The 12,683-nt window shown below is 49.5% G+C and overlaps 1 protein-coding gene across 8 annotated transcripts in view; it reads left to right on the forward strand.

Moving 5' to 3' along the window:
- Positions 1–7,928, forward strand: part of CEP89 (centrosomal protein 89) — a 73,363-nt gene extending 65,435 nt beyond the window's left edge. For all 8 annotated transcript variants that reach the window (XM_072782424.1, XM_072782411.1, XM_072782417.1 and 5 more), the window contains 2 exons: positions 1,615–1,784; positions 7,617–7,928. In XM_072782424.1, coding sequence (XP_072638525.1) covers positions 1,615–1,784; positions 7,617–7,770 — 324 coding nt within the window. In that variant the 3' untranslated portion in view covers positions 7,771–7,928. The remainder of the gene's footprint in view (positions 1–1,614; positions 1,785–7,616) is intronic.
- Positions 7,929–12,683: the final 4,755 nt, after the last annotated feature.

The following is a 12,683-nucleotide window of genomic DNA, read 5'->3' on the forward strand; positions in this document are numbered from 1 at the left end:
AGGCCGATGGAATAAAACGTAAATGTTTTTGGACAACGTGGAATTAATACAACCAAGGAAAAACTGATAGGTGAAGGCGGTAGGAAAGTAGAAAGTAGAGCAAACTAGCTGATTGCTTCATATTGTCATAACGGAGAGTTCAGAGGATATCATTTCAAGCTGAAAAAGCAAGGAGAAGCTTAAGCACATTTAAGTAGGGGAAGAAAAGATCGTTGTGAGCCAACATTATGTTACCTTTGATAAATGAGAGGACTAAGGAGATGTAATCTAGAGGCATGAGAATAAAAGTCACCACAAGAACCCAGAGATCCATTCCTAAACAGTAGAATTACAACAGTGAAAAGAACAGAGAAGATGGACTACATTAAAGTCTTTAAAAATGTATGTAGGTTAATGAAATAACAAAATTGATAAATCAATGGGAATGAGCTTAATTCACCCACTAAAAGAAAAACGTTTTTTTGGATTGGATAGTGAAGCAAACAGTATTCCATGATAGAGCCAAGAGCCAGTCTGAAACAAAGTACATCAGAAAGCTGAAGAGTAAAAGGATGAGTAAAGATCATCTAGATTTATGCAAACAAAAAGAAAGGAAGTTGCAATCTTTATACGTGCCGAGATGGAGTTTGGGAGAAAAGCACTAAATGAGACCAAAAAAAAGGAGCTCTTCTAATATAAAAGACTGCAATTAATAGTATATAGTAGCTACAGATATCTCTGCACTAAATAAACATAGCAGATATATAAAGTACAGACTATAGGACATGCAAAGAGAAATGGAAACATGGTTAATAGCTTTAATCTCTTGGTCCAAGACAGATCAAGAGATTAAACAAAAGGAACTAAGGATACAGAAGATCTAACAACGTAATCTATAAGGTTTATTTAGGGGTGTGTATGTATATTTACACAGAACAATTGATCAATTGATTGTTGATTGGCTACGAAAAAAAAAAACCCCGAGAGTAGAAATAAGGCACATTTGTTGTTGTTTTTTAAGGCACATTTGTTGATCAAAAAGATGAGAACCAGAAACACAAAATCAGAAAGCAAAAAAATATTCTTTTACCTGGAAATGTGAAAACCATGAGGTAGACCAACACCTGGGTCAGAGAGGATGTATAAACTGTCAGCTTCTACACGGAATTGAATCTGCGTGAACTAAAAATAAATAAATAAATAATAAATAAATAAATAAATTAGCATCTATGTGACAACAGTTTTAGAAATGCTCAGAGGGAAGTCATAACCTTAAATACTATACAATAAAAATGTAAAAGGAAAATCTATGAACCCGGCTTTTATCTCTGTCATCTCCTTACCAATAAGTGTAACAAACCTTGCCAGCTTGGTCTGTTTTTATTTGTAGCATGTAAAAAATGGCATGATGCACATTAGAAATTTGCTTTTATATGATACTTGACATTCCTTGTTTTATTTTTCTCTGACTTTTATGATGCAGACTTGCCCTCCCAGATCAGATTTATTCACGGGTGTTTTCATCCTCTCTAGGGGCTCTGATAGCCCAGATGGGGAGGGTATGCGCCTGGGAAGCCATCCCTGGGGCCACAGGCAGCACGCCCTCGCTCACTCGGTGCCTCCTCCTCCCCCCAGGGGTACAAGAAACAGGCGGCACTGAAAGTGGGTGACATCAGTCACCGCCTGACAGAGCAGCAGGAAGACTTTGCCAGCAAGACAGCCCAGTACCAGCAAGAGATGAGGCACCTCCATCGGATGCTGCAAGACAAGCAGGATATCCTAGACCAGGCCCTCCAGCAGAAGAGGTATGGCCACCCCAGCTCCATAGAGCAGGCTTAGTTTTGAATATTTGCTAGAACTTTCTAGTAAAACCCTCTGGACCTGTTTTGTCTATTTAAAAAAATTTTTTTAAAGATTTTATTTATTTATTCATGAGAGACAGAGAGAGAGAAACACAGGCAGAGGGAAAAGCAGGCTCCCTGAGGGGAGCCTGATGCGGGACTCGATCCTAGGACCCCGGGATCATGCCCTGAGCCAGACAGACGCTCAACCGCTGAGCCACCCAGGCGTCCCTGTTTTGTTTATTTTTTACATTCAAATTTAATCTGAATGTAATATTGGTCTTGATTTTTATTTGCTCATTTTCTTTTTAAATTCTTCCCCCCAGGGGATCCCTGGGTGGCTCAGCGGTTTGGCGCCTGCCTTTGGCCCAGGACGCGATCCTGGAGTCCCGGGATCAAGTCCCATGTCAGGCTCTCTGCATGGAGCCTGCTTCTCCCTCCTCTGTGTCTCTGCCTCTCTCTCTCTCTCTCACTATGTCTATCAGAAATAAATAAATAAATCTTAAAAAAAATAAAAAATAAAAAATAAATTCTTACCCCCAGCCGTTGACGTACAGGATTGTGTAAGGTTGAGGTGTATAATGTGGTGATTTGATACAGGTACATCTTGTGAAATGACCACTGCCGTCAGGTTAGTTAGCACCTCCCTCACCTCCCCTAACTGCCATCTCGTTGTGGTGCTGGTGGCAGTGGCGGTGGTTATGGTGGGGACATTGAAAATCCACCCTCTTAGCAACTTTCCGGTGTACAGCACAGTGTGGTTACCTGCAGTCACCACACTGTGCTCCTCATTTTCTTTAATCCCCCTTTTGGAACTCCTCATTGTGGGGGCGCCTGGGTGGCTCAGTCGGTTAAGCATCTGCCAGTGGCTCAGGTCATGGTCCTGGGGTCCCAGGATTGAGCCCTATGTCAGGCTCCCTGCTCGGCAGGGAGTCTGTCTCTACCTCTCCCTCTGCCCCTGCTCCTGTGCTCTCTCTCTCTCTCTCTCTCTCTCTTGCTCACTCTCTCCCAAGTAAACAAAATTAAAAAAAAAAAAAAGAGAGAACTAATTGTTTGAATATTGGACTTCTTAAATCAGTCCGGGCCTCTCATTGTCTTTCCCTCTTTTCTATTCTCTGATACTTTTGCTTTATTCAATTTTCTTGGGAGGTTTTTGATTAAATGTCTCATTTCTGTTCTTTCTTTTTCTTTTCTTCTTCTTCTTTTTTTTTCCCCCCCATTTCTGGGGATTTAAAAATCTAATGATTCCTTTTTTGTAAGATCATAATCATAAGAATATGGGTGCATTATGTTTTCTGTATCTGTAAGGTACTGAATCAGTTAGTTACACTGCATCCTTTAAACACATGCTAGAGGAAGCGTTGCCAGCATGTTAAAAACTTCACCAGAGAATGTCGCCTGGTCCGGAGAACGTCACCTGGTCCTTGCAGGTGAACTTGGTTGGTCCCTCATGTTGTTTTGGTTTCATACTTGAGTCTGCCCTTTCACAATGGCCGTGCTGTCTTTGAGAGATTGGGATATAAACTGATACATGCAGAAGAATCATAATACAGTATTGGGATTATCTCCAAGTTCTAGGAGGATCCGTGTATTGGACGTCAGCCGGAATGCAGATACCTGTTTGTTTTCCATCAGCCAGATGCTTCTTAAGCGTAAGGCTGAATGAAGTCTTACTGTCGTGTTTTTTGTAGTCACAGAAGTTCTTACCACCATAAACGGCTGCTTTGTGAAAAGTTGGGCCAATACCAAATTTCTTGCCAGACAGGAGGTTTGGAGTCGCATTAATAAAATGGCACTTTGTTTTTCACTTTCTCCCTCATTCCACATCTGTCCTTAAATGGTTTGAGAGTTATGTATTCTTTCTTTCTTTTTTCTTTTTTTTTTTAGATTTTTTTTTTTTTTATTCATGATAGAAAGAGAGAGAGAGAGAAAGAGAGGCAGACACATGCAGAGGGAGAAGCAGGCTCCATGCTGGGAGCCTGACGCGGGACTCGATCCTGGGACCCCAGGACCATGCCCTGGGCAAAGGCAGGAGCTGAACCGCTGAGCCACCCAGGGATCCCCCCCCCTTTTTTAAGATTTCGTTTATTTGACAGAGCACACGCAGGGCTAAATCCCCTGAGATCATGACCTGAGCTGAAGACAGACGCTTAACCTACTGAGCCACCCAGGCACCCCTCTGCATTCCATTTCTGTACTTTCAGTGGTTACCATTGAAATTTTACCATGGATGTTTAGCATTAAAAATCTAAATTTAGGGGGATCACTGGGTGGCTCAGTGGTTTAGCGCCTATCTTTGGCCCTGGGCATGATCCTGGAGTCCCGGGATCAAGTCCCGCATCAGGCTCCCTCCATGGAGCCTGCTCCTTCTCTCTCTCTCTCTCACACACACACACACATGAATAAATAAAATCTTTAAAAAAAAAAATCTAAATTTAGGGGGTCCTGGGTGGCTCATTTGGTTTTGGTGACCAACTCTTGATCTTTCAACTCAGGTCTTGGTCTCAGGCTTGTAAGTTCAAGCCCTATGTTGGGCTCAAAACAAAACAAAAATAAATAAATTTAACATCTCTACATTTCTTTCCCCCAACACAAGATCTAATGCTCTTATCTAATTCTTACCCCCCTCAAGGTATATGATGTTGGTGCCTAGTGTCATTAGGTAGATAAAAGTGAAAAACAAAGATCTATTTTATATCATTATTGTTAGCCCCCCCCCCCAAATTATATGTTACTGGTTTCTATACAGTTCTTTATTTTGATGTACCTGTAGGTACCGATTACTTACTGATTATTATTAAAACAAGACAACAGACCCAAAATGGGCCTCACATCACCAAAGCAAGGCTGGGCTTAATTACAATTTTGGCTCTACCAGGAGGGAATCTTTAACTAGTCAATCAGTAATTGCCAGTTGGCACTAGTTAGGTCCTGAGCCTGGTTGACCCTGCCATCCCCTGAAGGAGAGTAACTTTGCAATAATCACCCCCATTTTTGCCTAGTACAACTTCCTTGTTCCTGCTCCCATCTGCCTATAAAAGTCTTTTATTTTGTACAGCTCCTCAGAGCTCTTTCTCTCTGCGAGGCAGGGTGCTGCCCAATATTAGTTGAGTTTTGCTCAAATAAACTCTTAAAATTTTCTCATTTCCTTAGTTTATCTCTTAACATGTTCTCTCTTACGTCTCAGACTTTATTTCTCAGGTTAGCTTCCTTCCTCCTAAAACCCATCATTTAGAAGTTTCTTTAGTAAGAGTCTGTTGGGAGTAAGCTTTCTTAGTTTCTGTTTATCTGAAAATGTCCACATTTCTCCTTCATCCTTGTAGGATCATTTTTGCTAACTACAGAATTTTACCTTGACAGTCTTTTTTTCTCAGCATATTCTGTGTTCTCTGTTTGAGAAGTCTGTTTTGACAAGTCCCTGATGAGCCTTTTGTCATTTTTAAAAATAATTGACCTGAGGCGGCTGGGGGGCTCAATTGGTTAAGCATCCAACTCTTAGTTTCAGCTCAGGTTGTGATCTCAGGGTTGTGAGATTGAGCCCCTGTAAGGCTCTGCACTCAGCTGGGAGTCTGCTTGGGATTATCTCCCTCTCTTTCTGCCCCTTCCCCTGCTTGTCTGCTCTCTCTCTCTCATATATAAATAATTTTTTTTTTAAGTTCTCTTCTGTCACTTGTATTCTGTAATTTCTTAGGTATGTGTTTATCTGGAGGCTTCTTTTTGCTTGTCTGGTTGGTGTAAATTATTCTATCTGTGGTTTTGTGTCTTTCATTAGTCCAGAAAACTCTCTTTTCTTAAAATAAGCCATTATTTCTTAAATCATTTCTCCTTATTCTTTCTAAATGTCCTTCTGGAGCTCAGATTAAATGTATGTTGGACCTTCTTACTGAATCCTCTACGTGCCTTGTCTTAAATTTTCTCCCCCTTGTTTTTAAGATCCGCATTCTGGGTAATTCTTTCGCTCAATATTCCTGTTTACTAATTCTCTCTTCAGCTGTGTTCAGTGTAGTGTTTAACCCAGCCATCGGGTTTTTTTGTTTTGTTTTGTTCTTGTTTTTGTTTTTTTTGGAGGGGGCTGTTATTTCAACAACAGTGTACTTCATTTTCAGTTCTATTTGGTTCTCTTGAAAAGCTGCCTATTTGTTTTTAAAATAAATTCCTGGTCTTTGCTTATTTTAAAAACATCTTTTATTTCTTTTAACATTTCATTTGTAGTTATTTTTTGAATATCTGAAATTTGGGGGAGTTTAAATTTGTTTTTGTTTTGGCTCTTGCTCTGTGTGGCTTGTTTCTATGTACAGTAGCTTTTTAACTATGAACATGTATATGGTTGCATTTAATCTGTGGAATCCTAAGGTTGTCAATTAAGGTGGTTTTTCCTCTATAGAAAGTTTGCATTTGCTTCTCTTTGGTGCTAAAGCATATTCCCAACCTGGAGCCACTTTTAATTTCATTATTAATTTTGAAAATAGGCTGTTTTAACATCACTGGAACATTGAGGGCCCTTTGTGTACCTCTACTTACCTGCCCAGTTGTGGAACACGTAGTTCAGAGTGTTTCTAGGAAGAAGGGGAGAAAGGTGGATACGTGTGAGCCCTGGGGGCTTTCTGGCACGGGCTTTTGTCCTCAAAGCAATAAGCAATACCAACACACATTGCCTGCATGTGTGCTTTCAGCTTAGTCTTTATTCTCTTCTGCCTTTAGAGATTTCCTATTCTTGTTTTGAGTTTGGCCAAACATTGATCATGATTGCTGTGATTTATCAAGCATGTAGTCCAGAAAAGAGAAATGTGGGGTTCTTTTTTAAACACAGTTTAATTAAATAGCGCCCAACGTTCAGTGAACATTAGAGGGTCTCGGAGAAAGCAACAGTTCACAAGAGGAGTGATGCTGGACAAGTGGGCATGTCGCTGGCCTCCCTGAATCCCATTGTCCTCCTCCACAAACAGCAGCACTCAGTGCACTTGGTAGCACCTTCCATAACCACCAGGCCGTGTCAGCAAAGGAGCTGGCCTCGCCACCTGCCCTCCTACATGTGGCCCACTGTTCCCGCCGGGCTGGGACTGGTCCCCCTCATCTCCCATTGGGTCCTCTGTCCTGTGAGGTGGTAGCTGGGGCCCTGGTCTGTTCCCCCAGGAGCCCATGGCCCCACGAGGACATGAATATCTTTTCGGCCTTGTTTCCCCAGCACTCCCCATGGTACCTGTCACAGAGCCCCTTCCTTTACGTGTGTACCTTGGTCCCTCTGGGTGCTCACCCCGGCATGCAGTCTGACTAGGCCGGTCTTCTCTGTGTCCTCAGCGACGAGCCCCACGCCACGCAGTCCCCTCCTCACCCCCAGACTAACTCCTTATGGCCAGGACCCTCATTGGCTCTGTGGCTGGGTGTTGTGAGAGGTGCCTGAGGGTCGGCCAGGTCCCAGCGGGGACAGGTAGCGGGGACACAGGGAGGCTTGCAGATTTGTGCGATGCGGACACCCACAGCCGGGCCCTTGTGCTATGGGTTAGTCCATGCAGTCACTGTATTTTATTCTTCTACGTGTTAATTCTACAGAGAGCAAAGGTCCAAAATAAAGGAAAAGGCACAACTCAGTATTTATTCTCTTCCCAGAGGACCTCAGCGTTTCATTCAACCCCAGCAGCCTTTGCCTCAGAACCCAGGCACCATGGGATCTGTTCTCTGACATCAAGCATTCTTCCCTTGGAGTTCTTGCCACTTTAGGATTCCTAAGGGCTCTAGAAATATTTTTCTCCTTGTGCTATTTTAAACTTTTCCCTTTTTTTCGTGTATCTCCCTCAGAGAAATGGAAGGTGAGCTCGAGGTGGTTTGGCAGTCTACCTCCAAGGAAAACCAGAGAATCCGCGAGCTGCTGCAGGTCGCGCTGGAGAGGCCGGGTGTGTGGGACAGCACCGGGGGGACACCCTGGGCCACAGCCCCAACCACGGTGACGTGAAGCCATAGCCCGTGCGGGGACCGGTGACCAGGACCCCCCGCCCAGAGCCCTGCTTTTACCCAGGACCCAGAGGTGCACAGGGAGGGCAAACCCCCGCCTCCCGCCGCAGCGTCTCCCCTCCTGGGGGCACCAGAGAAGTAAAGTTCTCAGAAATGTGATGTGTGTTTGCACATTTTGCTTTATTTGGGGAGCACGGTGCCGAGCTGCTGTGCCAGTACGTGGCCTCTGGCTTCCGTGGCTCCAGGTGACAGTGACCTCCTGGGCGGGCCTGGCCCCGAGCTCCCAGGCCTGTCGCTGGGCAAGGGCCCAAGGGAACGGCTTGGGGCACCGGGCGCTCACGCTGCGGGCAGTGGCGGTGCTGGCAGGTGCTCTGGGCTCTGTTTTAGCATTTGGGGAAAGATGGGTGCCAGCCCTCACGGCCTAGTAAGCTCTACAAGGTGCCCCCTGCCCCGTCCCTTCCCTCCTCAGCCTCCTAGAAAGGCGATTTTTCTGGGGCCACCCAGTGCTAAGGTGTGGTCGCTGCCCGGCCGCCAGGGGCCAGGGTCCTGCTGCTCCCGGGCCCCTCCTTGGGCGGGCTGGTCCCCCCTCCCCCCACAGGGCCACCCCCTGGCGCCTCCTGCCGGTGGTGCCCACCCCTGGTGCGGCTTGGCCCCGACCTGCTGGCTGCCCAGCAGGGAGCAGGATCCCGGCCCCCCACACCCTGTGACCGAGCCCTCCCAGCTCACCCCTGCCTGGGCTCGGGGCGCACAGGCCGGCATAGGCTCCTGGCTGGGCAGAAAGTTCCCGCGTGGCCTCTGATCGGTGGTTGGGAGCTGAGATGGAAGATCTCAGCTGTTTTACATTTTATTGTAATTTATTTTCATTTTACTAGAGGTGGGGAGACACGCAGGGATGTCACACTGTGTGACCAGTCGGCCGCAGGGACCCAGCCGCTCTCCAGCCTCCACGCAGGCGGGACGCCCCTTGCCCCAGTGGCTTGTCGCAGGAACCCTGCTGTTGCCACATTCGTAGAGGGCCGCTCTGGTCACTCCTGTCGCTTTCCCGCCTCCTAGGAGAGGACCAGTGGGCCGAGGCAAGGGCGGTGGGGTGGAGGCCGGAGTAGAGGCCGGAGTGGGCCTGGGGCCTGGATTGCCGGGGGGCTCCCCTCCCCTTGGGCTTCACCCTGCAGGTTCCAACCAGAGCAGGAGGCGGTGCCCTTCCTTCTTGGTCCCGCTGAGTCAATGGCTCCAGAACGTTCCTGGCCAGGCGAGCAGTTATAAAGCGGGTCCCAGGAGCACAGGTGAGCCTGCGGCCTGTGCTCTTAGCCAGTAGCCTGGGGAATCCAGGCCGCGGTGGATGCGGCTGTGACTTTGGGGGGACAGGGGCAAGGGGCGGCCCTCGGTTTGCGGTCGATCTGCCGCCAGAGGGCCCGAGGGTGGGGAGGGGCACCTGCCCCTCAAGCGCCGAGAATGGGAGAGGCTGTCCCTCCCCAGCGGCCACTCTGAGACCGGTGCGTCCCCGGTGGGGGAACAGGAGCATTCTCCGTCTCGACGTGTATTTCTTTCAACGCAGCCTGTGTATTCAGCAGGCATCCATGCAATGCTTACATCTGTGCGCCGTGTGGGGAACAGCAGGGGCGAGGGCAGACGTGGTCGCAGGCCATGCTAGGTGCTCGGAGGGAAACGAGGCCCCCCCACCTTCGTGGCTGCCGTGGGAGCTACGGGGAAGCCTGCGTGGACCCTCGAAAACCCCACTGCTCGGAAGCAGGGCCGTGATCTTAGCCTCCCCAAAACAAAAGATAATAATAGTACTTTCCCACCACAGCCCGGATCGGTCTCCGCCCCTCCCACGTCCCCACGACGGCCGCTCTGCGCCCCTCCGGCTCCGGTCCCCAGGGGTGGCCCGTGCTGGGCTGTGCGGTCTCAGCCACCTCACAGGTGACCCCCGGGACCTCAGAAGGGGATGATTTGGAAAAGAGGCTTGTTGCAGATGCACTTAGGTCCGACTGGAGCGGGGTCGGTCCCCCGGCCTCCCCCATGCAGGTGGCTGGTGCCCCTGAAACCAGACACGCAGGGAGGACGCCAGGCGACAGCGGTCGGGTCGGGCAGGTGTTGCTGTGGGCCAAAGACAGCAGGGGGTGCTGGCGACCCCAGAAGCTAGGAAGAGGCCCTGCAGGAGCCCCCTCCTCGGGGTTCAGAGGGAGCGAGGCCCATGCCCACCCCCGGATTTGGGACTTCTAGCCTCCGGGTCTGAGACAAGAAATCTGTTTTAGAGCCAAGAGAGAAGAGAGCAGGCGAGGACCCCAGGGCCTGGGTTTCCAGAGCCAGCAGGGTCAGTCTCAGGAAAACTTCGGTGTGCGCTGGGACACCTGGGCATCAGCATGTAGCTTTTCTTTTTTTTTTTATTTTCTTTTTTTTATTTATGATAGTCACACAGAGAGAGAGAGAGAGAGGCAGAGATACAGGCAGAGGGAGAAGCAGGCTCCATGCACCTGGGTCTCCAGGATCGTGCCCTGGGCCAAAGGCAGGCACCAAACTGCTGCGCCACCCAGGGATCCCAAGCATGTAGCTTTTCAACGGAATACATTTGTAAAAATTTTTAAAAAGATGTTATCTATCCAACAGCACAAGCAGGGGGAGCGGCAGGCAGAGGGAGGGGGAGATGCAGGCTCCCCGCCGAGCAGGGAGCCCAACGTGGGCCCCAACCCAGGACCCTGAGATCAAGACCTGAGCCGAAGGCAGACGCTTAAGCGACTGAGCCCCCCAGGTGGCCCCTCCACTGAATGAATTTTAAAAGGTTAACCTAGGTATAGATCAAGGATTTCTGATGAAAATCTAACCCCCCAAATTGAGATGCGCTATAAACATAAAACATGCACCAGATTCCGAAGGCTCATGACAAAAAGAACGGAAGACGCCTCACCAGTGATTTTTTTTTTTAATTTTTATTTATTTATGATAGTCACAGAGAGAGAGAGAGAGAGGCAGAGACACAGGCAGAGGGAGAAGCAGGCTCCATGCACCGGGAGCCCGACGTGGGATTCGATCCCGGGTCTCCAGGATCGCGCCCTGGGCCAAAGGCAGGCGCTAAACTGCTGAGCCACCCAGGGATCTCCCTCAGCAGTGACTTTTATACCTGGTTATATGTTGAGAGAACGTTTTGTGTGTATTAGGTAAAATAAAATCTATTCTGAAAATTGATTATTTCACCTACTTTGGTTTTCGTTTCTACTTTAAAAAAAGAAGAAAAACTGTGACCCCTGGAAACCTGTAAACCACGTATGTGACTCACAGTATACTTCTCTTGGACAGTTGTGTATGGAACTAAGTGTGAAAGGCACAACTAAGCTTCTAGGTAGTTGATGACCCTGGGTCAGGGAGGATTTCTCTTTTTTTTTTTTTTTTTTTTTTAATATTTTATTTGTTTGAGAGAGAGCGAGCGGGAAGGGGGCAGAGGGAGAGGGAGAGTCTCCAGCAGACTCCTCGCTGAGCGTGGAGCCCGACATGGGGCTCGATCTCCCCACCCTGAGATCGTGACCTGAGCTGACACCAAGAGTCAGGCCTTGACTGAGCCCCCCAGGCTCCCCGGGAAGGGGGTCTCGAGGCGCGCCCAGGAGCACGAGCCACAGGAAGAACACGCTGGACGGCCGCCGGCTAGTGAGCTCTTCACCTGAGGGTGGGGAGCGGCTCTCGGCCCACGGAGGCCGCGGGGCGGGGTGGGGGGGGGGTGTGTGAACACGCGCCAGGAGGCCGGAGCACAGGGGACGCACTTCAGCCACCAGAACCGAGGCAGCGGCCTCCACGAGGAGACACCTGCTGTGACACTGGGCACAGAGGGACAGCGGGTTAGAGGGATGGAGGGACAGTGGGATGGAGGGATGGAGGGGGCGGGGATGGAGAGACGGGAGGGATGCAGGGATAGAGAGATGCAGGGATGGAAGGACCAAGGGATGCAGGGAGGCAAGGACGGAGGGACGGAGGGAGGCAGGACACCGAATGAGGCCCCCACACGGACAGGAGCCCTTCCCGTGCGGCTGAACCAGCACAGCGAGTCTCAGCACAATACGGTTTGGATCCGGTTGGGTGGCGTTGGTGCCGGGCACCGCGTCCCCTGGGGGCGAACGTAGGCGGGCGCTGGGGCCCCAGAGACATTCGCAGTTGGAAACCGCTCCCGCTGACTCAGAGGCACGGGAACTGCTGTTGCTCCCCCCACTAATCGTGCATGGGCTTTTTTTTGTTTGTTTTGTTTTTTTAACAATTTTTAAAAAATTTATTCATGAGACACAGAGAGAGGCAGAGACACAGGCAGAGGGAGAAGCAGGCTCCATGCAGGGAGCCCAATGAGAGACTTGATCCCAGGACCCCGGGGTCACGCCCTGAGCCGAAGGCAGACACTCGGCCAACCAGGCCACCCAGGTGCCACAGATTTACTGTTTTTAAAACATAACAGAGGGGTGCCGAGGAGGCCCAGGTCGTGACCCCGGGGTCCTGGGTTCGAGTTCCGCATCAGACTCTGCATGGAGCCTGCTTCTCCCTCTGCCTGTGTCTCTGCCTCTCTCTCTCTCTCTCTGTGTGTGTCTCTCATGAATAAATAAATAAAATCTTAAAACAAAAGAATTCTAGTAAAGTTTCGGGAAAGTAAACAGGACCTAAGGCTGAGATGAAGGCGAACTCGGGAGGTGCACTGGTCAGCCTGGGAGCGGCGGGTGGTGCTCAGGCCGGAGGCCTCGGGGCAGGGGGCCTTGGGGTGGCCTGTGTCTCTGGGGACCCTAAGGTGCCGGGTGGACTCGGGGCCAACCCCTCCCCTCGGCCGCGATCCCAGGAGGGAGGGGTGGGGGGAGGCCTGGGGAGGAGGGAAGCTTCCAGAGGCTTGGGGACACGGACACGTGGGGCTGCGCCCACTCGGCCTGCTGCGTCCTGTACCCCGAGGTGCCC

This window comes from Canis lupus, chromosome 1 (genome assembly GCF_048164855.1).
Source record: "Canis lupus baileyi chromosome 1, mCanLup2.hap1, whole genome shotgun sequence".
NCBI classification, from domain to species: domain Eukaryota; kingdom Metazoa; phylum Chordata; class Mammalia; order Carnivora; family Canidae; genus Canis; species Canis lupus.